Source organism: Rhipicephalus microplus, chromosome 1 (genome assembly GCF_043290135.1).
Source record: "Rhipicephalus microplus isolate Deutch F79 chromosome 1, USDA_Rmic, whole genome shotgun sequence".
NCBI classification, from domain to species: Eukaryota; Metazoa; Arthropoda; class Arachnida; order Ixodida; family Ixodidae; genus Rhipicephalus; species Rhipicephalus microplus.
In genome coordinates, this window is record NC_134700.1 from 282,964,553 (window position 1) to 282,991,123 (window position 26,571).

A 26,571-nucleotide genomic window follows, 5' to 3' on the forward strand; every position below is an offset into this window, starting at 1 on the left:
ACGATGCTGCTCACGGCACTACACACGACTAATGCCCATAGCTCAAGCTGCACCATACATGGCTCAGCGAACATGGCAATAAAAAAGAAAATGCGAAATAACCAGCAAAAAAAATTTTATTGAGACTTCACGTCCCGTTATGTGTGAAAGCCCGAAGGCTGGTCAACACAAAACCAATCAAAGTCACTGGACCAGCCCAGCTAGGAAAAAAAAAAAGTTCTACTGGCCACCACGGAGCCGCAGGACAAGGTGGAGGGTCGACTCCTTTTGAATGTTGTAATCGGAGAGAGTGCGGCCGTCCTCCAACTGCTTGCCTGCAAAGATGAGACGCTGTTGGTCTGGTGGAATGCCCTCCTTGTCCTGGATTTTAGCCTTCACATTTTCGATGGTGTCGCTGGGCTCGACCTCCAGGGTGATGGTCTTGCCGGTGAGGGTCTTAACGAAGATTTGCATGCCTCCGCGCAACCGGAGGACGAGGTGAAGGGTAGACTCCTTTTGAATGTTGTAGTCCGAGAGGGTGCGGCCGTCTTCGAGCTGCTTGCCGGCGAAAATAAGACGCTGCTGGTCCGGAGGAATGCCTTCTTTGTCCTGAATTTTGGCCTTCACGTTTTCAATGGTGTCGCTAGGCTCGACCTCCAGGGTGATGGTCTTGCCGGTAAGTGTTTTCACAAAGATTTGCATACCTCCGCGGAGCCGCAGGACCAAGTGCAACGTCGACTCCTTCTGGATGTTGTAGTCGGACAAAGTGCGGCCGTCTTCAAGCTGTTTGCCGGCAAAAATAAGACGCTGCTGATCGGGCGGGATCCCTTCCTTGTCCTGAATCTTCGCCTTGACGTTCTCAATAGTGTCGCTCGGCTCGACCTCCAGAGTGATCGTCTTGCCCGTCAGAGTCTTGACAAAAATTTGCATACCACCGCGGAGTCGCAAGACGAGATGAAGGGTGGACTCCTTCTGGATGTTGTAGTCCGACAGTGTGCGGCCGTCTTCGAGCTGTTTTCCTGCGAATATGAGACGCTGCTGATCGGGAGGGATGCCTTCCTTGTCCTGAATTTTCGCCTTGACATTTTCAATAGTGTCGCTGGGCTCGACTTCGAGCGTGATGGTCTTCCCGGTGAGCGTCTTGACAAAAATCTGCATGCCACCACGGAGCCGCAGCACCAAGTGAAGGGTAGACTCTTTCTGAATGTTGTAGTCAGACAGTGTGCGGCCGTCTTCCAACTGCTTGCCGGCGAAGATCAGACGCTGCTGGTCTGGTGGGATTCCCTCCTTGTCTTGGATCTTTGCCTTCACGTTTTCGATCGTGTCGCTGGGTTCAACTTCCAGCGTGATCGTCTTGCCCGTCAGCGTCTTGACGAAGATCTGCATCCCACCACGAAGCCTCAGCACCAAGTGAAGGGTGGACTCTTTCTGAATGTTGTAGTCCGACAGTGTGCGGCCGTCTTCCAACTGCTTGCCGGCGAAGATCAGACGCTGCTGGTCCGGTGGGATTCCCTCTTTGTCTTGGATCTTTGCCTTCACGTTCTCGATCGTGTCGCTGGGTTCCACTTCCAGCGTGATCGTCTTGCCAGTCAGCGTCTTCACAAAGATCTGCATGCCTCCACGTAGCCGCAGCACAAGGTGCAGGGTGCTTTCCTTCTGAATGTTGTAATCAGACAGCGTGCGGCCGTCCTCAAGCTGCTTGCCGGCGAAGATCAGACGCTGCTGGTCAGGCGGAATTCCCTCCTTATCCTGAATTTTCGCCTTGACATTTTCAATGGTGTCACTCGGCTCAACTTCGAGCGTAATAGTTTTTCCCGTGAGCGTCTTCACGAAAATCTGCATGGTGGTTGATCTGTAAAGAGAACGAAGAGGCAATGTCAAATAACGATGCGTCACAAATGGGTGTCGACACAGGCAAACATGGCGCTTAGGCCTAACCGCGTCGAAATAGGCCAAGAGGGTCTCGACGGTAAAATTCGCTCGAGCTCGTAGAAAGCATTAACAACACGTAAACGACTAGCCAAAACGGTTTACGCCAAAGCTGAGAACGCGCAAATGTGCTTAAACAAGGTACTGCTGGGCCTCAACCTACTATTTCGAAAACGCGCCGGAACAGCGCAATAGGCCTAACTAAAAATAAAGCTACAACCAGGCGCACCCAATATGTCGCGCAGCACGTCGCGAATCGTAGAAAGAGCGCGGAGGAAATACGAAGAAAGCAAACAGATGAGAAATTTCGAAGCTACTGCGAGGCTGCGTCCAATTCGCCTACCGCCAGCAACAGCACAAGCCTGAACTCAATAGGCCTAACTAAAAATAAAGCTACAACGACCAGGCGCACCCAATCTATCGCGCAGCACGTCGCGAATCGTAGAAAACGCGCTGAGGAAATACGAAGAAAGCGAACCGATGAGAAATTTCGAAGCTACTGCGAGGCTGCGTCTAATTCGCCTACCGCCAGCAACCGCACAAGCCTGAACTCGATCTGCACCGAGCAACCGATGCAGCGAAATGGCGGAATTTCGACCGCTCGTTCTAACAGCACGCACTACGCGCTGGATGCGAGCCTCGCGACAAACAGCTACGTCAATTTCATCAATGAAGACACAGGTATCAACGGACACAAAGGAATCGCCTTACCTCTTTGCGGCAGCACAACACACAATTCACGAGCGCAGTCTCACTTGCAATAGCTCGTTTCCTTCGGGCACAAAGGCTAAATACGCCGAGGAGGAGTACGTCGCAGCCTGCGATTGGTCAGACTAGGCTGGCAACAACCAACTTCTGCCAACATCCGCCAATCAGAGGCCGAAGCTGACGCAAGTTTGTTTGCGTGTTCGTTTTCGAGAAAGATCTAACAATTTCAATGACGTCAGTTAGTTGCTTGCGCGCCATCTTCTGCGTTTTCAAAATAAGCTTAAATTGCTCCAAAAAAGTTATACATTAAGTTACTATATTACAAGTTTTATTTTAACAGTTTTTTTGTAAAATTATTGTGAAGTTCTTACTAAATACGTTTTTATTGCATATGTATTCACTTAGGGGGCGCTACTAGTGTCTTTTTTTATCGCGCAATGGCGGCGTTCTATAAAACCGTTTTAAACCGTTCTTTTCCTGCTGTTGCGTTATAATTCCAGCTATGATTGTATTAGGTCGAGGAACGGTGTCATTTGAGGTATTTTGTAACAAAAGCTGTAAGATTGTGTTGCGTCGCTACCGCGCTTAAGACCACTTGCAACCTGCGTAGTCTCGAACGTGACACAAAAACAAAAGCTTCGTGCGATGAATCATTTTTGTCGACACCACTGAGTGTTGCAAACGACTGCTGTGTCTAGGGCGCTGCGCAAGCACTCTTTCTGTCATTCTTTGAATCGGTCAAATTGCAACCACCATTCTCTCGAAACGACGAAGCGTCAGTGGCCTCAGGCATGTAGTTTCCTGCAATTCGCACGAAGGGGGAAGTTCAAAATAGAAACGTGATTGGGAAATGCGCTTTGCAGATAGAAAATACGGAAGCCTGTGTTCTTTCTCTTATACTGGCGAAAGCTTGGCAGCGTTGAAATGGCTCGCAGGCTAGAGAGCCTTCGGTTCACGGTAAATGAATGCACACATAATTGGCGCCAGACGGGGCGTTGTCTTGCACGATTAAGCCCAATCGGAAACAAATTAAAGATTTTGGTGGTCTTTTGCAGCTCGCGAAAAGAAAGCCAATCACGATTGAGAAATCCCATCCGGATCAGGCCCGATCGAAATCGACCACGTGCGACTGGCAAAAGCGTCAAGCAGTACGTGTGCTACGCATCCAGCTTTAGTTGCTCATATCAGTAGCGTTTGTCATGTCATATGTTTGCTCTGCCGTATCACAGAACGGCAGAGCAAACACAGAACACCTCATAAAAACATTTCTGATGGCTTACAACTCAATGTAATACAAGGAAACGCACACAAATTAGACTGTGATCATGTTTGCGTCACACAAGTGTTGTACTTTGAACACAGTACTATTTGGGACGCCGGGCGAAAACATTCGAACATACGCGTGCAAACGCGGGGTTCTGTGATAAACGTGACACAGGCCGACGAGGCGTTGCACAGGCTCACAGGTGGAACGCGTCATGCTGCCAAACTCATCTCAGCGTGACCAGTGTGACTCATACGCCTGCAGTGTCAGTAGTCTCAGTGTCCGAAGCCCTTCAATTGCGGTGAATGCCGTACGTGTTCAATATGGACAGGCGAATCGAATTTTATGAAATAGATTAAACTTGTCAATTATAGTAGTATGTGAACATTTTTTCTGAAACCGAAACTGCATTAAATTTTCCAAGCAGCGCCTGGAGCGGCGTAGTACGTCACCTCATGCGTACATTTTTCCGCCCCTTTCTACCAAATCGTCTGCTATGTCTTTGAATGAGTGAGTACCCTGAACCAAGAAAGTATTCTTACGCTACGCGTACTAGAAATGTGTACCGGTAATAGTTCCCCATGCCTATGCCAGTGGCAACGTCGTCATTCGTTCTGAAACAGTGTCTCTGGTACCGTTTTAACGTGACACGTTGAAGCCTAAAAAAAATTACTCGCTCAGTGCCTTGCTCAGAGTGGCACAGAGATCAGGAGACGTGGGCGTCCGTCCTTGCAATTATTTATTTATTTTTTTGAACCGTTGCGTGCGTACAAACATAATGCATTGGTGCATGAACCTATAGACAAACGTTTAGCGCACAGTTCTGTGGATCGCCTGGGGTGTCGCAAATCTTGACTCAGTCGCTAGCCGGCACTTCGTGAGAATACTTCCTTTGGATCGCTGTAAAGGTAAAGGCAATAAAAGTTGCGCAAGCAACTATTTGCTTTGTTACACTTCGCTATCCCAATCGACGTTCGCTAGCATGGTCCTATCGCGTGCGAAAATCAACGACGTTTCGGCTATTTGTCTACCTCTTTTACACAAGGCGCTTTCGATCGCAATTTAGTCACGCAAAGAGGCAATTTCTCTATTGGCTGCTTTTCTTGAGCACGCTGCAGAAGGGATCGAAAATTTGATTCGTGATCGGGCTTAATCGCGATCGAAGGTGTCATTTGTAGCCGATGTATGAATTCCTCCGGATGACGCAAAGTACATGCCTGCGTGTAAGCACAATGTCGTCCGCTTTTAATTGATTGCCACAGTTCCTAGAGTGACTTTCGTACGTGTTTGCCAGCGTTATCGCGCAAGTCTTCGGCTCTTGCTGGCGTAGCTCGGTCAGCTTCGATATCTGCCCGCATTTGTTCTTCTAATCTGCTGCGACGCGATCCTTGGGAAGTGCCTGCCGTCGCGTGCAGCTTTACGAGCGCTATACTTTATGTGAACACCGCGCGCTTTGTCTTTTCTGCGATATACGATTCTCATCGGAAGTCCTCCCCCTTAGATTGCAGGAAGTCGGCAGACGCTATATCAATTGCTGATAGGGGGATACGTCAGCAGTCATGTGCCTCGGTCTTGACTGTGCACATGGACCGTCCATCCCTGCAGCAACGAGCGCCGCAGTTGGGGCAGTGAAGTTCTGAATGCTTGCATAACATGCGACTGTGGTAAGCGTGTCTTTTCATTTTTTTAATTAACATATCTCATTGCAAATGCTACAGTTTTGGGCACAAAACAAGCAAACTGATAGTTCAACTACTGTCTTCAAGGAGAAAGGTCAAAATTTAAGTAATGAGCCTTGAGGTTGGATTATGTGCTACTAATGCACTCTCCCAAGCCATGCTACATATCAATGTGCTGTACTTGCGAAATGAGCTAGCCAGACACGGAGCATGATGACAAGCAGCTTATGAAAGGAATAAGTGTAGGTAAATCACGATTCGTTTTAAGTTTAAGCTGCGATTCTGACTAATTGAGGTGGTAAGTGCCAGTAGTAAATATTAAGTTTCGTACCAATTTCGGTTTTTCGTTTCGAGAGTAGGCAGCGGCTAACGTGCACTTACGTAGTGAAGGCCATCCTAAAGAATTTCGTCAGCTGTTTCATTTTTAGCACAGACACAGCATGCTGAGAGCTGGTGGTTCGAACGAAATGATTTTCACTTCCATTTAAGTGTCGTTCCACTTGAAAAAACTTCAGTCCTGTTTCTGTTCTGGAATGGAAGTAAGTTTCGTGATGGTTTGCAACTATGTTTACTTGTGGGCAAAATTCAAGTTTAAAAGTTATAATAAAGACAAAGTATTTCATTTGCATACATAAAAGTGAACCGTGAATTCTCTCAGTAGGTTAAATTCTTTTTGTCGGGAGATTGAGCATGATCTTGGTCAGAAGCGGCACGTCAGCGAGTGTAGTCTGAAATATCCATGAGGGCTGTTCTCATAAAAAAAAAACCTTAAGATATAAAATGGTATTCAAAATTATTATTATTATTATTATTATTACTAATTTTCAGTTCTGAGAATGTCCTCTTTATGTTGGCCTGTGTGACTGGCACACCAAGGTCCACTTGCATTAACATTAACAGCTCCGGTTGCCTCTCTTCATTTTTCACAAAATTCTAGTCCATCTTTACTTTGGCCCCGCCACGGTGGTCTAGTGGCTAAGGTACTCGGTTGCTGACCTGCAGGTCGCGGAATCGAACCCCAGCTGCGGCGGCTGCATTTTCAATAAAAGCAAAAAGGCTGTAGGCCCGTGTGCTCAGATTTGAGTGCATGTTAAAGAACCCCAGGTGGTCAAAATTTCCGGAGCCCTCCACTACGGCATCTCTCATAATCATATGCTGTTTTTTGGACGTTATACCCCACATATATATCAATCACATTTTCGCTTTGGAATCTCTGCCTGAAATGTGTGTTGATACTGTTTCCTGAGGTGTGCATTAATGCGCACATTGCATCTCCTTGGTCGTTCCATAGAGCCGAATTATGGTTTCACTCTGGAGTCAAATGATAATGTTTTATCCCTGTCAAAATTTTTTTTAATTTTCGGTTTTTATACCGTTGTTACCCACTGCCTCAGAGGGGCATACATTAAATGAAATTGGTTTACTAATAGTTTTGCGAATGGTGTTGCCAAATTACGATTCATGTAATGTCCTGAACGTGTGCCTGATGGTGTTCAGCGCAAGTCAGTGTTTTACAAGCTATGTACTGATTATCACAGGTTCTTGATATGAAGTGCAATTGTTGAAGAACATCATTAAGAGTGGATGTTTTGTAGGAAATGAATAATCGTGGAATTAGCTGCGTGGGAGGTGAGAGGTGAGTGCTAACATGCTGCAAGTGTGGTGCCCCTATAGGTGGCAGTTGTCGGCCTGTTTACTCCCTATTTTCTCGGTGTATGTTTTCTGTGTATACATCAGCTATGAGCAAAAATTCGATTTTTTTCTTTCCCCAATTTTGCAATGAGTTTCCATTGCAAGTTCTTTTAATGAGAAAGCAAAGCATTCGAGTTATTTTTTAACATTGGAGTGTTCATTACTTTACCACTACATCCGAGTTTTTAAAGTATGGTATATATTGTCGGGCTCTCCTGAGGCAATGTCAAGCCAGCAACTTAATAATATTGAACAATGTATATGATATGTATAGGAGCATTGTAGTCGGCAGATGACTTGGAGATAAAAAAAGATTGTTAGAAAACTCGCCTAGGCAATTTTTTTCAGGAAGCAAGGGCTCATATGCTCTTTCAACTTGGTCTTCAGATGTGCTTTCAGGATACATGCTTCAAAAATACAAATATGGGAAGCTACTTAGATGCATCAATGAAAAATGTCTTGCTTGATTAACTACATCAACAGAAACAATACATATTCATTTATTGAATGCTGATTTGATATCACAGTACTATTTTCAGGAAGAAAAAAAAAGAAAGAAAGGAAAGAAGAAAACTAAAAGGCAGGGAAATTAACCTGAAAAGCTTCCAGTTGCCTGTCCTATACTCGGGGATTGGGGAAGAGGAATAGGAAAACAAAGGAAAGGGAAGAAAAAAAACAAAGGAAAGGAGCAGGAAATCGTTGAGAGGATACATATTATCAACTTAATAAAGTCTCATATTAGAACTCTGCAAGAGTTGCATTTTGGCGGTGGCAAGTGACCTCATTTTTTGGGGAGCAGTTCGTTGGAAACATTCCAAAGCCTTTCCACCAAGGGGTTTGAGGGCACTTTTGAGTTGTACTACAGAAAAAGCCACTTCAAATACTTGAAGTTGATCTGCTAAAGCAGGTAATCAGCTTGTGCAAGCGACTATTGCAACAGCTTATGCTGTGCCTAAGCTAAAAGGATATGGTGTTCGAACAACCAGAAATCTTTGCGCACTGACAAGGTGGAGGCATCTGTGTTGGCTGGCTTGATCACTGCAAACACATCTGTCTTGGTGTGGCTGGTCGCCATGTTTGACATAAAACTTTCTAGGATGCATGTTACCATAAACCTTGGGGAAAATGCAGCTGCTAGAATCCATGTTAGCATAAACCCTGGGAGAATGCAGCGAATGACATAGAAATAGCCACGAGTTCTTTGTGCCTCATGCAGTTGCACTCTGTGTAATTCTCTGCTCAGGTGCATGCGTCTGTTCAATAGTATGGGTTAGATAGAGCCTTTTCTGTTGAGTTGTATGATAGAAAAGTAAGGATAGGTAAGCTTTAATAGTCCCTAATTATCCAAGCCATGCGAAGAAGTAGAAAGGGGCACTTTTCAAGCTCATCTCATCTGGCTATAGGATGTGCTCAGCAAACTCTCTTGATGCCGTTTCGCAGCCGCACTTTCTCGGTCACAGCTTGTTTGCAAGGTATATAAAAAAAAAGTCGAAGCCGGTGTACTGGCCCTTTAAAATGGACAATTATTATTCATTCAGCAGAAGCTCAATGCTGCTGCAAAACAAATTTGTACTGGTTCTTCTAAGTGCCCTGCCGCGGTAGTTTAGTGGCTAAGGTACTCTGCTGCTGACCAGCAGGTCGCGGTATCGAATCCCGGCTGCAGTGGCTGCATCTTTCGATGGAGGCGAAAATTCTGTAGGCCCATGTGCTCAGATTTGGGTGCACGTTAAAGAACCCCGGGGGGGTTGAAATTTCCGGGAGCCCTCTACTATGATGCCTCTCATAATCGTATGGTGGTTTTGGGACGTGCACATTAAACAACCTTGGAGGGTTGAAATTTCCGGGAGCCCTCTACTATGATGCTTCTTATAATCGTATGGTGGTTTTGGGACGTTAAACTGCACATATAAATCAGTCAATTCTCCTAAGCAAAACACAGTTCACAAAAGATTTAACACTGTGTGGGGCTTCTTTTGTAGGCCTGCACTTCTCAGGTGGGCCCATTGTTTTCCCTAGCCCAAGCTAAATGAAAATACCCATTCAAGTTTTAAAGCTTTCATTGCTTAAAAATATTCAGTCTCCTGATACACGCAAAAAGCATACACAATACTGTTTTTGGAATCGCACAGCATCACGTAGTTTAGGTGAATCTCCCCTGAACTTTGAACTCTGCAGGTGATTATCTTCTCTTTTCAACCGTTTACAAAATTGCAGTCAATGGAAAGTCGTTAAACATACATAAAGAAACAAGTTTCAATTGCACGAAGGATGAGCCTTACTGCAGTGGCACCAGATGGCAAATTATTACTCTGAATGTTTGTCTGAGCAGACTATGCATACAATGACACCTTGATAGGCAAGGCAAGAAAGGTCAAGTTTATGGAAGAGGAAAATTACAAGACATTTCCCAACTTAGGTTTGTGACATACATTTAAAGTGGGATATATATTGCTACATTTATCGCCATTGCCAAAATCGCTAGCGTCCTACCACACCAACTTTCCCGCATTCCGTCAATGCTCGTGTCTTTTATCGTCATGAAACCAGCCCAGGACACTGCATATCATTTGGACACCGGTGAAACGGAACCTTATCTACGTACAATTTGATGGTGTGCATGTGACTGCACTTGTTGACACTGGTGCTCAGCTTTCTGTTATGACGACTTATTTGCGCAGCAAGCTCAAGAAAGTTCTCACACCTGCAACATCTCCGTTCATCCGTGTTGCTGCTGACGGCGGTACAACATCTGCCGTTGGAATCGGCTCTGCTCATGTAAGCACTGCTGATCGCCACACAGTTGTTCTTCTCGCCATCTTTGAAAAATTCCCGCAAGACATAATTCTAGGCCTCGACTGCCTGTGCACTCATTGACTGTTTGGACAGTACGCTCCATCTCCACTTGCCCATAACAGACCCTCCTACACCACGGCTGAGTCTCCTCTGCACTGCCAGATATGCTCACCCGCAGCCCCAAAGACTGACCTACGTCAGGTTTGTGTTTGTGATACCACCAGTTCTTGATGGCGACAAAATACTGGCACCTATCACATATGTCCTCATTAACTGCAGCTGAGTGCGACGTTATGTTACCACACACCACTTTGACTCTCCCAGGCAATTCCACGTGCCTTCTGGTAGTAAATTTCAGTTTGACACTTCAAGTGCTGCGACAAGGCATCTCTTTGGCATTGCTTCCTACCTTAGAAGACAATGCAAATGATGCTTTCATGGTGGCTGCTCCTTTTGATCTCCAGGCTCCGCACCGATCCAGTACTTGCCTGGACAGTGCTATCAAGTTGACTATTGTTTCCATTTGAATACCGTACCAGACAAAGAGGCTCCACCAGTTTCTGCAGTCCTACATCGACATTTTCTATATCAGTGTCTGTCCATTGAGAAAAGCAACCGGTGTGACCCACTGCATCATCACTGCTGATGAGCATTCGATTCATAGCCGTTCATATTGCGTGTCGGCAACAGCGTCAAATTATTCAAAGTGACATCGAGAAAATGCTCGCCAAACGCTTCATTGAGCCATCCTGTAGTCCTTGGGCATCCCCTGTTGTACTAGTCCACAAAAAAGACTGCACACGGCATTTCTGTGTCTACTATAGACACCTAAGCACAATTACAAGGACGTCCCTCTGGCAGAAATAGATACCCTTGATTGCCTCCACGTTGTCTGCTATTCTTACCAGAGTGGAAGTTTGGGCCAGTTGTTGCGTAGTCATATTTGCAAGTTTTTCAGCATGCGAACATAGGTAAAAGGACAGGGTAGATAGAAAAAATGCTGACTTCCTACTAACTTTATTTTGCAGATTAGAAAAATATATTGGTCCAAAAAAAGAATGATACAGAACAGGAACAAGCCTAATCAATGTGTCAGTATTAAGACACATGTGAAGGGTCCTCATTGCCTTAAAGCCCAGCCTGGTAATCACCTAACCTCCCTGTCCTTCCTCATTAATTCCTTCTTCCCCCTTCCCCCTTCCTTCCTGGTAATCACATTCTAACTGTGATAAAGCAATGCAGTCACTTGCATGGTCACTTGCATCCATACGAATGCAACTGGCCATGGCGTCAGCGCAGTGCTACGTCAATGTCAACATGTCCATAACTGCATTATCGCATATACTAGTTGTCTCCTATATGCCTCTAAGCGCAATCATTCCATCACAGAGGGCGAGTGCTTGGCTATTGTTTTGGCGGTTGCGAAATACAGGCCTTTTTTATATGGACGCCCATTTTCTGTAGTTACGAACCACCACGCGCTGTGCTGGCTGAACTCTCTTAAATATTGCTCAGGGCAGCTTGGTCGCTGGGCTTCATGCCTGCAGGAATTTTCCTACTCGGTCGTCTAGAAATCGGGTCGCCTGCACCTGGATGCCGATTACCTCTCCCGGTAACCTGCCGACGTTTCTCATGACACTGGCATGAACATGGTGCAAACACAGTGCAAATGCGGTGCACTCCATGTTTTCTGTGACCGAATTGGTTCACATCGAGGAAGAAAAGAAATGGGATCCAGTGCTGCTAGATATCATCAGCTGCACAGAGTACACCCCAAACAACGCCCCTGCCCATCACTCTGTGCTTCAAAAGGGTGTCTAACAGCTGCAATTTCCACCCAGATGGCCCTGGTTTTCTTATTCTTGTGCCTATTCATTCACGGCGCTGTATCCTGGCTGAACTTCATGATGCACCCACAGCTGGATACCTTGGCATATCTCGCACGTATGAGTGCACACGGTACCGTTTCTTTTGACCAGGCCTTGATCGCTTGGTATGCCAATACGTCATTACTACTGCCCATCTAAAACCAGTTGACATACTCACGGAACCATTTTACTTTGTTGGGTTAGACCTGCTTGGTCCTTTTTTCACATCGATGCTGAAAAAGAAATAGATAGCCATGGCTACAGATTACACTACACGCTATGCTATTATGCTAGCTCTCTCGACAAGCTGTGCAACCGACGTTGCTGACTCCCTGTTATGGAGATGCTACATTGGTTCATGGTACCCTAAGACAACTGCTCCAATACCAAGGCCATACATTTTTGTCCCAAGTCATCACCGACTTCCTGCGTTCATGTTCTGTGCAACACAAATGAACGACTGCTTACCATTTTCAAACCAACGGCCTCACGGAGCCCCTTAATTGTACTCTAACAGATATGCTCGCTTTGTGCTTGTCACCGGACCACCAATACTGGAATCTTGCCCTACCGTACACATCTTTCGCAAATAATTCATTATGTATAGACACAGCAGGCTTTTTACCCCTCTTCATATTGTACGGAAATGAGCAGACTTTACCATTGGACATAGTCATGTCATCCCATACGTCATCCACCAGTAATTACGGCCGCGACAACATTGGTTGGTCTGTGGTTCCATCAGCTCACCTGTGCTCGGCTGACAGCATCGCAGACCAACTAATGTCCTCAGTACGAGGCTTCACATTAAGACGTACATTTCAGTCCCAGTACCCTTGTGCTACTTTGGTCCGCTCATTGATGGGTGGGCCTATCTGAAAAACTTTAGTCTCCTTACACGGGATTTTCATGAAGCAGTAGCTGTTACCTTCAAGATTGGCCTCATCTCTCCCTCGTAATCCGCTCTGTTCATTGTTGATGTTCACGTGACACGACTCGAACCCTACAACACCGCTTGTGAAAACGACTTTTGAATATCCGGTACGGCGCTTCCATCGTTGGCGGTAATGCTACGGGCCAGTGGCATAGCAGCCCAACAGATGAAAAGAAGAATGACAGAGAAAATTCTGGCACGAGCTGATTATATCAGCAGTGCTGCTCACTTAACCAATTGTAAGTGCATCTGTATTTACGCTTTCAAGTCTATCTTTTCTGTAATGATATCTTGGCAAAATGTACTGGAAGACGGTTCATAAAAGTGTCTTGTGCTTTAATAACTTAGTCCACTTTCTTTTCCGCACAAAAACTGTAGTGGGCCCGATTTCCTAATTATCGTCCGATGCAATACTGACAGGTATTGCAAAAATTGTGCTTCTTGTGGTGTAGTATATGTATCAATTGGTAATGTTTAGCATTACAGTAATAATGTATAGCTTATTATCACTGCATTTCAGTGGCTATGCCATTGTACTGTGCAGCTTTGCTATTTATTTTGTTTGCATTATAATTGTGTATGTGGCTGTGCACTTGGCTCCTGATCTGGCAAATTGGTATCATGAAAGGTGCGATGACACATGAAAATATGTCACAGTATAACGTTTTTATGCATGTGAAAAACAGTTGGGGGACCCCTAAGCTTCATCTTTAAGAGTTGAATGCGATAGTGATATTCTGTTCTTAGAGCGTACTTCAAACTCTTAGTACTATATGAAATTAAAAAAAAATTGCTATGCCCGCACTATCTGGGTGCATTAGCAGTGTGCCTTTTGTAGTGGGTGATGCAAACAAACCAGGTTCAATGCGCGCTCAGACCCAGAATTTTTTATTATTTATTTTATTAGCATCTTTCTCAATCTTTTGGTCACGCAAAGATTATTATTTTTCGCTCACAATAAACGACACAGACACCAATGTCAGAATTTCTGAAAACGAACTCTTCAACACCACATCGTGTTAATAAATTCAAGTGGGATACACAAGCATTGAAGCAAACAAACATTTAATCGAAATATGTTCTTAGCCAAATTGGAAGCCAATGGTGCAGATCATGGTTGGTTTCTTAGGCGCACCTCTTTGTCTGTGTATTTGACCCAAGCCTTGTCGAACAACTCCTCTGCAAAGATGCAGGTAGTGTGAGAGGCTTCTGAAGAATCCATGAAACAATGTGGAAATTACTTGTTTCCACATTGTGCTGCTACCCTGCTCAACACGGGCTGACAGAAGAACACGTCATTGCTTGGCTATTGTTTGTTGCCGCCTTAGAGCCTAACTCCAGTGTTTCGTCTTCTTTGTACACATGTTTAGGAAGCATATTGCGGAAGTGCAAAAGCTGTGTTTGTGCATGCCTCGGACAATGTTATCTCTGTGTCATATCTTGGCTTTTGTCCTTTGCCCAAAAAGTGCCATTAACAGACGGAAGTAAACTAAAGTGTTTGGTTCCCAGGCAAAGACAGTTATTCACATTTTTTACCATCAGAGCACCGTGCTGGTATTTTGCCCTGTCATGAGGCAGTGAAACGTTTTATCTTTGGCATGATCATTCTTAATCCATAGGCAATGCTGCTGTGAACGTTTCATGTGGAATAGAAACCGCTTACAGTCTTGCTTTCTTACTCATTGCAACCTAGAGCACACCAAAACATGACTTTTTTTTTTATCTCACTTTAGGTAGTGTCAGTGATCAGATTACATCAAAACTGCTCTTATGTTTATCTTTAAATGTGTGTCAAAGAAATCTGGGAAGTCAAAATTAATCTCAAACTCTCCATTACTGCATTTCTCGCTGCATAATTTGCGATGTACACCGAACTGTTAACTTGAATATGTAAGGAGGAGTTTTAATAGCATGTTAAAAAGAGGGCTGACATGAATTTCAGACATTTTTATATTGTTGCTCCGAATAAAAACAGTGGTATCGATAACCATAAATAGTGCATCATGGTGCTTTGAAATACATTTAATATGCTTTCAATACTCCTGCTTGAAGTCATAGGCTTGCAGATAACTTAGAGCTCCCTCAGACTCACTCATGAAACATGCCTTACACTTGGGGCTCATTTTATTGGGCTCACACTCATCAATGTTTTCCCTAACCGAACTCGCTCGGACTTCGGACTCAGTCAGTCAAGAACTTTACTAAATGGTCCTGAGGAATTTAAGCCACCAGGGTGTCCACAAGGGACACTCTAGCAGCCGCTACTGTAGGCGACGTCTGAGTCAAGGCGGGAACGTGGCGGCGTTTCGCCAGTTCTTGGGCCCTCTGGACTGCCTTTTGTTGGTTTCTGAGACTGGGGCTCCTGAGTGCCTCCTCCCAGTCGGACTCACTGGCGAGAGGTCTTTGAGGTAACGCGGGACATTGCCACAGCATGTGTTCGAGTGAACAGTCACTTCTGAGCAGTCTGGGCATTGTGAATCTTATGTCCGAGTTGTAACAGCTGAGTCGGCCCCGTCATGGGTACGATCTCATTTGTAGCATGTGAAAAGGTACCTCTTGTGCGCGTTCGAGCTTTGCTTCTATCGTTTCGGTAGTAGGAGGTAATTTCGTGAAAGGTGAGTAAAGCTCTTCGGTGGCTGATTGATCGTCGCAGCGGGTCAGTTCTCACGCTCTATTATGAGCCTTTTCGTTGAGGTTGGGTTGCTGTGGATGGACCTCTTTGCCCATGTGGTCTGGAAAGCAAGAGAGGTAGTGCAAGCCCATGCTTTTGCGTGTTTGTAGAATGTCGGCTGCTTCTTGAGCAATCTTGCCACTAAAATTTTTCTCAATTAGTCTCACTCAGACTCAAATTCACCAAAATATTACTCAATTGGACTCGGACTCATGGGTCTACTTGAGTCCGAGTGAGTCGACTCACGAGTCCATCAGCTGTTTTGTCCAAGGTATCAATGCTTTTTAAAACAGATATCTCGCATAATCGGAGCTCTGGTGCTTTTGTTCTCAAATCTTTGAATACGAGTTATCAGTGGTCGTAATCTACTAAGGACATTTTTATAGAAAGCGATGACTCACATGGATGTCCTTAACGAGACCTTCCTTGGAAAATAATGGAGGGAATCAAGCCACCTGTTCTTTTGTAGCTCACGTGTCTGTTCAATTAGTATCGAGCTGGCGTATGAAAGCTACCGAATTGATGTGCGAATAGACATAAGGAAATGTGAGCGGACATAAAGCTGATGATAATACTTCAATTGACTTGATTGGACGAGAGGTTGGCAAAACAATGTGGAGCTCGCTCATCAAATATGCCTCGCCCTTAGGGCTCTCTCGGACTCACCCTCATGAAAGTTTTTCTCAGTTGTACTCACACTCGTCAAAATACTAATCACTCGAACTCGCTGAGACTCGTGGCTCTATCGGGGTCTGATTTGACTTGTGAGCTTGTTTGCCGACCTATGGGGCCTTTTCGAAAACTTAGTTAGGCTTTACTTTGTTGAAATGACAAAGAATCTTAAATACCAGATTAAAATGTACTCGTTGAGTAGTTAAAATGAAATTACATACGACATCAAAGGCATCCCTGAGGCAGTATACCAAGCCTGAGGCACCGAAGCTTAAAACATGTTCCCCCGATAAGGTTAAGCCCATTTTTGAAAGAGGAGTAATTGGAAGTCAAGTTCTAATACAAGAATATTTTGGACATGACAAAAGGCAATGTGCAATATTTTTCAGTTCTCTGCAGAATTGGCGGAGGAGTGATATATTCGGACCAGACCTGTGCAAGTGGAAGTTTAAATGGGGGACACAGCATCTAAATCTGGTGGTCGTCACTTCCGATTGTCGAGATTGGCTCCACTGAGACTTCAATAGATATTTTAGGTGCTTATATTCCGTCCTTGTGGTTATTGCTTGCATCCTACTTGTGTGAATAACTAATCTTCTATACCTGATTGCCGTGAAGTATTCTACCACTGGGAGAACCTGAACTATTGGGAGAAATAGCAATGAGGGGCTAAGGCGTTGGCCATTTCATTTAATGTTAACCCACAGTGACCTGGGACCCATATTTATTTCAGGTACTTTAGCTGAAATGAAACTAAAAAAATAATTGGCAAATCTTAGGTGCTTCAAAATCAGCTGCAATGTCTATTCACGCTTGAGCCTTCACTGCAAGCTACGCTTTTTATGTATTGCCTCGCATCTGTGGCTTTCAAGGTCCGAACCATACCCTTTGACTGGGCAGATATTTGCTGCATTCCAAGTGATGCTATCTGGAAATCACACACTACATATATCATGCAGGCAGATTGTGACATCACAAACAGCAGGATAACTCGAAAGTAACTTTATTTACACACATTATTCATCACTGACGGCGGGGTGGCAGCTCTTGACAGGCGTCTTTGGCAGTGGTAGACCAGGTCCTGCCACTGTTTTTTGGCTTCCTTTTTTTTTTTTTCAAAAGTGGGTGGGGGGGGGGAGCACGTACCTGCACAAAAAAGGTAATGAAAACATTGCATTTATGCGGCAATGTGGATTTATTGGTACTGTATCTCAAAGCAACATATTAGCACCAGTGTAGCACAGTGACAAAGGATGCATACAAACAGGTGCACTTGCAGTATTTCGTCAGTGTGCCATGTACACACTGCAACTAGATTATTCAATGTACTTTGTGAGTGCTGAAACTCTAGGTGTGCAAAAGAATGTCACCTGCAAATATACGCACATGTGCTGACAGAAAATCAGTGTTAGTCTTTCCAAAGTCCGATGGTAAAAACTTTCTTCAGAACATCTATGCTCTACCAGTAAATTTCCATGCCTTCTCCTACAGCACTGAAGGAGAAGCTCCTAAGGGCGCAGGTCTGTACAGCCCATGGGGTTTGTTGTTGGTGATGTACGTAGCCACCGGTGGCACATACCCGTGATGGCACATACCCGCTCTAGAGCGGGTATGTGCCATCACGGGTGCCATCATGGGTAAGAGCGGGTATGATGCTTGTATGGGATAAAATTTAAACATAGTACAAGAATGCACCGTTCGTACTAGTTGGTGATTTCAACGTTGATATCACAGACACGACCAATAATTGGCTTATCCAACGCTTGGCTTCAAGATATCCACTCAGATGTATATCGTATGACCATATGAAACCAACCACGATCCATATGAAACCAACCACGATCCGAGGAACATGCATCAACGTAGTATTTGCAAATTTCCCACTGCAACCTATACAGGAATCACTCACCTTTCATTTCGCAGACCATAAAGCCGTCATAATGAAAGGACATCACAAGCCATCTATTGTCTCTAAGAACAAATAAAAGTTGATTTCTATTGTGCTTCTCATAATGTTTTTAGATCATGATCGATTGGGCGAATTACACACCGGAGATTCATGGATTTACCGATGATTCGCTCTGGAGCTTTGCCTGCCCACTCGTCATCATTCACCCTGTGGATATGCCGAGATTCTTTTGCTACACTCTAGACCTTATATCACAGAAATAAACGTTTGTCTTTTTATAGCACTACCGCCACCTACTTCTGTTTATAGAAAGTTGGGAGAAGTTCACCATCCATGTATGCTCTGCGAGGATTACATATAAAAGTTACTGAAAGAAAGTCGGGTGCTTCATTTTCCTATCACAGCTTTAGTCTCTCCCGCTGACCGACAGGAATGCTGACATGAACGCCGCAGCAGAGATCTTCCTAGGAACAAAACAACTGACCGCAAGAAGAGTGCGCCGATCCCTTATGCTTCCGGCGTAAGCGAAGCCCTCGCAAGAATTTTTAGGAGCTAAGACGTACAAGTAGCACACACGCCATCGCACAAGTTTAGAAACCAGCTGGTCCGCGTTAAAGACTTATTAAATTGTGAGCACTATCTTGAAGTGCTATATAAAATTCCTCATCAAAACTGCCGCTCATCCTACAAAGGAGAGACAGGCAACTTGAAATGATGCATTGAGCAGCACCAAAATGACGTAGCTAAGGGACATAACACCACCAACGCACTATCTGAACATCATTTTAACACAGGACACAGCATTGATTGTAATTCTGCGACTGTCATTGGCAGGGAAAAATCACTGTCATCCTGCTTCTTTTGGAATCATTATCAATTCAGTCGACACCCGTACATTTAATTGGACACGTGGAAATTTACTCAATACTTGCACCAAATCATTGGGTTATCTAGTATGGATATAAAGGCACGGTCCAACTTCTTTCGCTTGTATGTGAGCAAGAGACTCTTAGGGGTCTCGAAACGTCATAAATTTTTTTCGTTACAACTTTGGCGAGTGTTTATTTACAAGAAATGTATGCAAGAAACGTTGTTTCATCGAAACCTGGGTTACTTAACTTTATCCTCATGTTTCTTTTCCGACCCACTCGGCTCTCTTCCCGTCTTGTAAGGTTACACCTATGATTTTCCTTCCCATTGCTCTCTGTGTCGACCTCAATCGATCCTTTCATAATAGTGTAATGCAAGATAGTAAAGTATCGTAAAAACATTTGCAAATGAAAAAAAAGAGCTACGTGCATGATTTTACTCATATCTTTGGTCATATGACCACAACTAGTCATAGTTGGGGGCATGCAAAGAAAAGAGTGTGGAGAGAGTGAAGGGTAACGGTCTGGAGTGGTGACTTATCGTAATGTTTTGTGCATGCGTGGTTGAATTAGCACACTCGCCTGATGATGAGGGTGAGATGACAGGGGAGGAGGCGAGGCTGCATCACCGCACCGCTGAAGAAGGCCACTCGTGGATGAGGCGTGACACTTCCTCGCGGATCTCGCTGACGCGGAGACCTGTGAGGCCACCGTTCTGCGAGCGCAGCATCTCCAAACAGGCCACCAGCCTCTCCTCGGGCACATCGGGCATGCGCTTGTGCAGTGTGCGTGCGAGGCGCAGGTAACCAGACTTGCGCACAGTGCCGAAGCAGTTGGTTTTGCTCACAGAGCCGCCACCTCCACCGCTATTACCACTGCCACCGCCACAGAGGGTGCTCGTTGGAGATGAGTTGCTGGAACTGCGCAGGTAGTCAAAGTCTGCCACACTCTCCGACCGCGAGATGCGAGAAGACAGCCGCGTCCGCACCAAGTTGAGGATGCGGTCAAAGCCGTAGTCAGGTTCCTGCTGTAGGTGGCAGTGGTGGTCAAAGAAGAAAAAGCAAGTCATTTCAAAAAGGAGATAGTAAATGACAATGGTATAGCCAAGCTCCTAAAACTTAACAAGGCTTAACAATGGACATCTTTAAAAAAAAGCTATTCCTTTCACAGCTTCAGCTGAAAGCGAGCATATTTGTACCTTCTGCTTACCATGTTTTTCAGACTTTTTATTTGTAAAGTAGTAAGTGATGTGGAGCTAGTTGGTGCTGTGTGCTCCATAAATATGAATCTATGTGACAAAAACTATCTAATTTAAAAACTTTAGTACCATGTACCCTGCATACAAAGCATCTTTACTGCTGAAGGTCACATCCTAACGACAGGAGCATCTGCAAAGACAAGCATGTCCGATGAAAGCATGCTTCCATAACTTAAATTGGCTAAGTTAACAAGCCACAACAGCTGTAAAAACAACCAACTATAGCTGCATGCAGTGAAAATAAGAGGACATACCCACGACAGCTTAAAGCCTGCGGAAGGTGGCAGGTCTTCAACTTCTATTTTCTTGTGGCGACTTGCCCTCTCAAGGCAGCGGGTGAAGATACATTCTGCGCGGTCCCTCTGCAGAGCCAGCAGTTCAGCCCATCGCCTCCAAGGATCTGTGAGCTGACTGAGCAGCTGAACTTTGCCGTTGGTCTGGCCAAATACGTCGAAGTACAGCTTTGACACTGCAGCATTGCGCCTCTCAGCAAGGTCAATGGCACTGGAAAGGTTCTCAAGTATTGTGGAGCGACAAAAGTGGAGAAGCCTCACTGCCTCTTCATGATTGTGTGCACATGCTTCCAGCTCATGGGATGCATCCTCAAGGTCAGAACGATCTTTGTCAAGATCTACGTACATCTGAAAAAAAAAAGAAAAATACAAGCAGCTCTACAAGGCTTGCTACACTGTTTAGTGTGAATAACAGAGAAGTATGTCATCTGTGGCATCCAACCAAAGCTGTTGAGATGCACTGTGCTGTGCTTAGTGCTGTTGCACTGCTTTTGTGCTTGTACCAGATTCGTGCAGCTTTGCAGCATGTAGCTCCACATATACTGCACACAGCTCATTTGTACACTAAAGAAGTGTAAAATCGGTACATCATTATCGTATTGTCTACATGGAAAGCGGGTATGCTGCCACAGAGCTGTAGCCACGGCAGGCCAACACATGGGATTGCCGAAGACAACTCGTATGGGGATCAGAGAAAATAACAGGAACTGCATGTGTGCCACGAGCGTGTAATGAGGTAGTGTATTCAAGTCCAGTGCTCTTGCTTCTATTGTGTTACTTGTACTCAGATGTGCTTTTTGACACTCTGCTGGAAGTGATAGATCGAGGCTGATCTTTGCTGTTTAGCATGCACAGAGACCTCAAGCAAATGCAAAAAAATAAAAAATGGCGAGCATCCACTATCTGTTTCTCTTTAACCATTCTGCCAACCGTATCCCTGAAGAAAGGCATCTCAGGAACTGTCGCTCGATTCTGTGGAGTAGTAGCGCGAGCAGAAGTTTTGATTACAAGATGAACAGAGCGCTATGCAGCTCATGCATTGTCATCCAAATAATACAAATTGTAATAACAAATAATAATTTTTTTCCCGTTCTAGCAATGCTTCACTTGGAAATCTGCAATGGCCCTTGTGCACTCGAAAGAGTTAAACTTGGAAGAATTAAGGAACTTGAAGGCGGTGGAGACCGAGCTTTATTCCAACCTCATTTTTTGACCCTGCATTACGGAGCCGAGGGACCACACCGTGTTATCGCCTTACAGTGCATTTCAACGACAAAACTCCGAACCTGAGTTTCGGGACCCGGCTGCGATTTGCGGTCGCCGCTTACCTGTCTCTCGCGCGTCGCCGACGTGTCCTCGAGCAGCCTGGTTTCGCTCTTGCCAGCTCGCGCCCTGAAGTCGGCCAGCTGTCGCTTGAGCTTGCGCTTCTTGTTCTCTAGGCTGTTGATCTTGCGCTCGAGCTGCTCGATCACGCCGATTTCTGGCACCTGAGCGGCTCGCCGCAGCATCAGGCCCATCAGGAGCGCCAGCAGGAACAGGACGATCTCGATACTGGACATCATCGCGGTCTCAAGACTACGGACCGAGGGGTGGCGGCGCTAGTAGTGCCGGGCGAAAGGTTGGACTGTCGTGAGCTGTCGCTGCAGGTCGATCGGGACCACGCTCACGGCAGTCACGGCGTTACCATATACTAAATATTACGACCGGGAAAACACGGGACGATAATCGCGCGACGGCCCCGACAGGGATGCCTTGGCCAGGTGAAAGTGAACCGCGCTTCGAACGAACTCCGGCTCTGCTTCTTTTCGCCTGGCAAGCGAGAGCACGGCACGCTAGTGTTCGGCCGTCGCGCGGATCAGGTTGGAACACGAGCTCTAGCCCCGCGCGTGGTTCGCGCAGGTTTGGAATCGTAGTCGTCGTCGTCTGCATCAGCTGCTGGTGCACTGTGCCGAACCGGCCACATCAAAATATTATGAGCTTGAAAAAAAATATTACAGGGTGCACTTTCCATCGTGTTCGAACCGGACTTTCCAATCGCGATCAAGAAACTCGACCCGCGATCGCGCGCGATTAGGATATATAAATCGCAGCGTGGACGATACGCTACACGGTCACTTCTGATATCTATCGGGCCTGATCCAGATCGAATCGATTGTTTGGGATTGACTCCTTTGGCTTGTTGGCGATGCGCCACATGCACCGTATGACACCGCAACATGACACCCGCGGCACTCGAACGGCTGAAGCCTGCCTGAAAAACGAAAAAAAAAAAAAGAATGTGCGCTTTCTTGCTTATGGGGTAATGGCACCAGACGGGACGATTGGGCGAGCGGGTGCACTTCCATCTTAAACGAATAATAGCGCGACCTTCGGCCTTTGATGTTTGAAGGCTCATTGCTGAGGCACGCAATCGCGCGCCAGTTGAATTTGAAAACGTTGCCTTGGACCTCGCCACTGTGCCCTCGCCCGTCATATGAAAACGCGCGTTGACGCATTCCTACAGCTGTACGCAATCTGTTTGCCGGCGTTTCGGGCCTCGCGAGCTCTGGGTCTTTCGTGATTCCGTTTCGTCGCTTGACCGGCTGTTTGCGAAATAGCCTGTTTTCCGTACAAGTTGCCGTCAGACTGCAGTACGAGCAGTGGTCCTAATTTTCCCTTCTGACGTGTCCGTGTTCCGTCTCGGTTGCACGCTCGTGATTCATGTGCACCTGTTCTTGTCAGCCTTTTTAAAAAGTTTTCTTTTCCTGCACAAATGCGCCGCGCGAAATTTTTGTCGCGCTCCAGGCATGCGTTTCCGGTAGCGGTTTTCATTTTTGCTCGTCTTTCTTCCGCATTTCTCACGCAGAACGGCTGCCCAGCGGGACTCCATTGCACCAATGCGAAAATGTTGAGTCACCTTTCCCGCACAACACGGTTGTCGCTACTGGAGCCGACGAATGACGCAGGTCGCTGCAGCTGCGTTTGATCGACGGGCCGCTTCGCTTCAAGTGACTTTAGGCTGGACTTGCTTCTTTACTTGTTGTATGTTTAATTTTCCGAATGTTGCATCAAGGGGCCACCAGAAAGTGACATAGTGATGGTGCGATTGAGAAAGCTAGTCATATGTGGCGTGAGGGGCGTACGCGCGGCACTTTTCGATCGAGATCGAGACCCGACGGGATCGAATTTTTCTATCGCGGCGAGCACCCTTTCCTGTCTCGCTGAAATAAACCGATAAGACTACGAAACTCGATCCCAGTAAGGCTGTTCGATCGCCAAGTGTGGCGATATGGGCTTGTTGGTGAAACATTTGAAAGAAATTTATGTAGCGCGAGGCGAAAAAACGAAGAATAGACTGAGAAGACAGAAGCGCTCTGTCTTCTCAGTCTATTCTTTCCTGTGTTCGTTTTTTCGCCTCGCGCTACATAAATTTCTTTCAAATGTTCGATCGCGATTGAAAGTACGGACGTTGTGTGGCAACCGTGTTGATGAACAACTGTGACCACGTCACGCCGACTCCCAATGCGATATATATATATATATATATATATATATATATATATATATATATATATTGTGAGCGCTGACTATGTACTTCATCTTCATCTGTATGACCAAACCATTGTAGTGATCATCATCGTATGTCACGCGGGCTGGGTCTCTGGCTTGTGCGTCTGGATTAAAAAGATAACCTGGTTACTGCAGTACAGGATGTTATCTCACAATATATATATATATATATATATATATATATATATATATGTCTGCCCCTATCACAAGCTGGGGTTTCCAGGCACAAAGCATAAATTTCTGTGTAGCTTGCATCTATTTGGTGCATTTCAGTGAAATTGTTTCACGTTTAATTAATCAATCATAGCATGTATGAATAAGGTGGGATAGTGCAGGTGCATAGTTGGGATTCTCTTTATAATTAATACTCTTGTGTTCATATTCTGTCCCGTAGTGTATAACAAATTCCTTTGGTCATAATTAAAGAAAATGATTGTGACATCATTAAGTATTCCTATATTAATGTGCTTTCCCCGGCCTTATTATATGCCTTATTAACCGTATGAATGTTGTTGTGCTATATACTTACTGCAAGCTTGCATGCATTTTTCATTCTTCAGCATGATTTATTCATTGCTAAACTGACAAATCTTATGACCACGAGTTGTAAAGGTTTTTGTGAAATACTCTTTGTTACTTGAGATAGCGAGTCGCTAAGTATGTATACTTAATGTTTTACGCAGTACTTGCCAATGCTACGTGTTGAATCAGAGGGAAAGCAAAGCACGCAGTGAAGTGCTGCCCCATTGGTGAAGTATGGGGGACGAATCGGGGACAAGTGCCGGAGTCCCTACGCCACGAACCCATCTCCTGCCTCTTAGGTAAGGCTTCCACATTTACTTTGTCGTACAGAGGTTGCCTGAGAACATTGCGCAGTATCCATGTGCTATCAGAATATGTTTGTAGTTTTACGTGCTATTGCATTTGTGGCTCTAATATGTATATTTGGAATTATGTTATGATTACAATCGACCACCAAGGGGCTGATCAGAGCACCCACGTGTAACTGTGGGACAAACGTTCTAATAGACTTTTTGTCTGCATTTTAATTTAATCTGAGTGAACCTCATTTAGCATTGTGATCAAAGAATTCTGTGACACTAAGGAAGGCCTAATTATAATTGTTCTAGGATTAACTTATGATCAGTGTTGCTGAAAATAAAAGCCAGTTTGACCAGCAAGCTTGCACTAATTTGACTAGTGGTTTTGGAAAATGTCTCGCTGTTGTGAAATCGGTATAAACCAGTGCACAGGAAGCAGTCTTGGAGTTTGTTTCTGCCAGTGACATAAGGTGAACACAGTCAGCTACAGTAAAAATGTTGCAGTGACGCGCAGTGCACATCAACAGGCTCGAACATTTATAGTGGAGACCAGGGCCGGATTTACAGTGCGTAGGGCCCGGTTAAAAAAAAATAAGGGTGTGTGGGGGCCTCCTCCCCTTGCCCCCTTTATTTACCGCTTTGTCATCTGATCCTGCTCGAGACTTTACGCTTTCTAAATTTAGCTGCAAAGAATGCAAGTCATATTTATTCTAAGCCTCTCTGCAGTGTTTAATATCACCTGGTGGTTTTCAATTTTGGGCAGCACGTGGAGAGATTGTCATCGCAATAACTAACTATATCAGGAGACGAAGGCACATGAACAGCATTAAGATTTGTCTGGTTCGTTGCATCGTACTAAAAGAAGATTAAACTGCGTGAGAAGTTAAGATGGAAAGAAGGAATGTATTTAACACTTAGAAGTGCAGTCCAAGCACCATGTATGTTTCTTCCATTCGTCATAATAAATGAAAAAAAAAAAACACATAATGAAATTGCGTAAAAGAAGTTCAAAAGTGTTGGTCGGTTGAAGACCTCCACCACAACGCTCAAGCAATGGTGGTGATGGTCTGCTTGAGGCCAGATAGTGGATACGTGTTGTAGATATTTCCTGTGCAGAACGTCTAACAAGTGATGTTCTTTTGAGTTTTCCTATATAACCACCAAGCAGGAATAGAATTAAGACAGAATGGCAATGGGCAATGCTAGAAGCGAAGAATGAAACCATTACTCCTTCAGAGTCTTTGCTTAACAAGGAAGTTCCATATCTACAGATATTAAAAGGCATGTTGTTTACACTATAACGAAAGCATGCTATAGCATACCAGCGTCAGCTCTATACCGGTTATTTTCAAACGATATTTCAAACAGGAACCACTTTCTATGCATCTTTGCATTGTGTGTTGGACCGTAGCTGCTAAAATCATCGTCAGGCTCCTCTATGTGTCCATCCATTGGATCAGCTGCTTCCCTCTACACGACGCATGGTCTTGGGCATGTAAGATGTTCTTACCACAGACTGCACAACTGTGAGCTGACTATGAGATTGTGCACGTTAAGCAACAAAAAACCTTTTAGAAGCATGTATATTGATTATTGAAGTAGATAATATGTTTCTTTCAGCAAAAGCAAGCAAGAGGGTTAAACTTTTTCGAACAAAACAGCAAAGTCTGCCATTTTTTCTGG

The 26,571-nt window shown here is 45.0% G+C and overlaps 3 protein-coding genes across 7 annotated transcripts in view; 1 reads left to right on the forward strand and 2 right to left on the reverse strand.

Moving 5' to 3' along the window:
• Window positions 1-98: 98 nt before the first annotated feature.
• Window positions 99-2,774, reverse strand: LOC119188268 (polyubiquitin-C). Its single transcript, XM_075896200.1, has 2 exons — window positions 2,620-2,774; window positions 99-1,831 (listed from the first exon to the last, which is right to left on the reverse strand). The coding sequence occupies exon 2, from the start codon at window positions 1,819-1,821 to the stop codon at window positions 220-222; it is 1,602 nt and encodes a 533-aa protein (XP_075752315.1). The 5' UTR covers window positions 1,822-1,831; window positions 2,620-2,774; the 3' UTR covers window positions 99-219.
• A 1,260-nt stretch (window positions 2,775-4,034) lies between these two features.
• LOC119188270 (major facilitator superfamily domain-containing protein 12-like) overlaps window positions 4,035-26,571 on the forward strand; it is a 54,839-nt gene continuing 32,302 nt past the window's right edge. The window contains exons 1-3 of one of the 5 annotated variants that reach the window (XM_075896202.1): window positions 4,037-4,390; window positions 5,382-5,544; window positions 24,751-24,888. In XM_075896202.1, the coding sequence (XP_075752317.1) occupies window positions 24,824-24,888 (65 nt within the window). In that variant the 5' untranslated portion in view covers window positions 4,037-4,390; window positions 5,382-5,544; window positions 24,751-24,823. Of the gene's footprint in view, window positions 4,391-4,618; window positions 4,789-5,381; window positions 5,545-23,448; window positions 23,540-24,750; window positions 24,889-26,571 lie in introns of those variants that run through there. The other 4 variants (XM_075896205.1, XM_075896215.1, XM_075896222.1 and 1 more) reach the window with 4 other exon arrangements.
• Window positions 19,432-22,318, reverse strand: LOC119165352 (uncharacterized). Its single transcript, XM_075868800.1, has 3 exons — window positions 21,847-22,318; window positions 20,480-20,896; window positions 19,432-19,994 (listed from the first exon to the last, which is right to left on the reverse strand). Exons 1-3 carry the CDS (start codon window positions 22,078-22,080, stop codon window positions 19,593-19,595), a joined length of 1,053 nt encoding a protein of 350 aa, XP_075724915.1. The 5' UTR covers window positions 22,081-22,318; the 3' UTR covers window positions 19,432-19,592.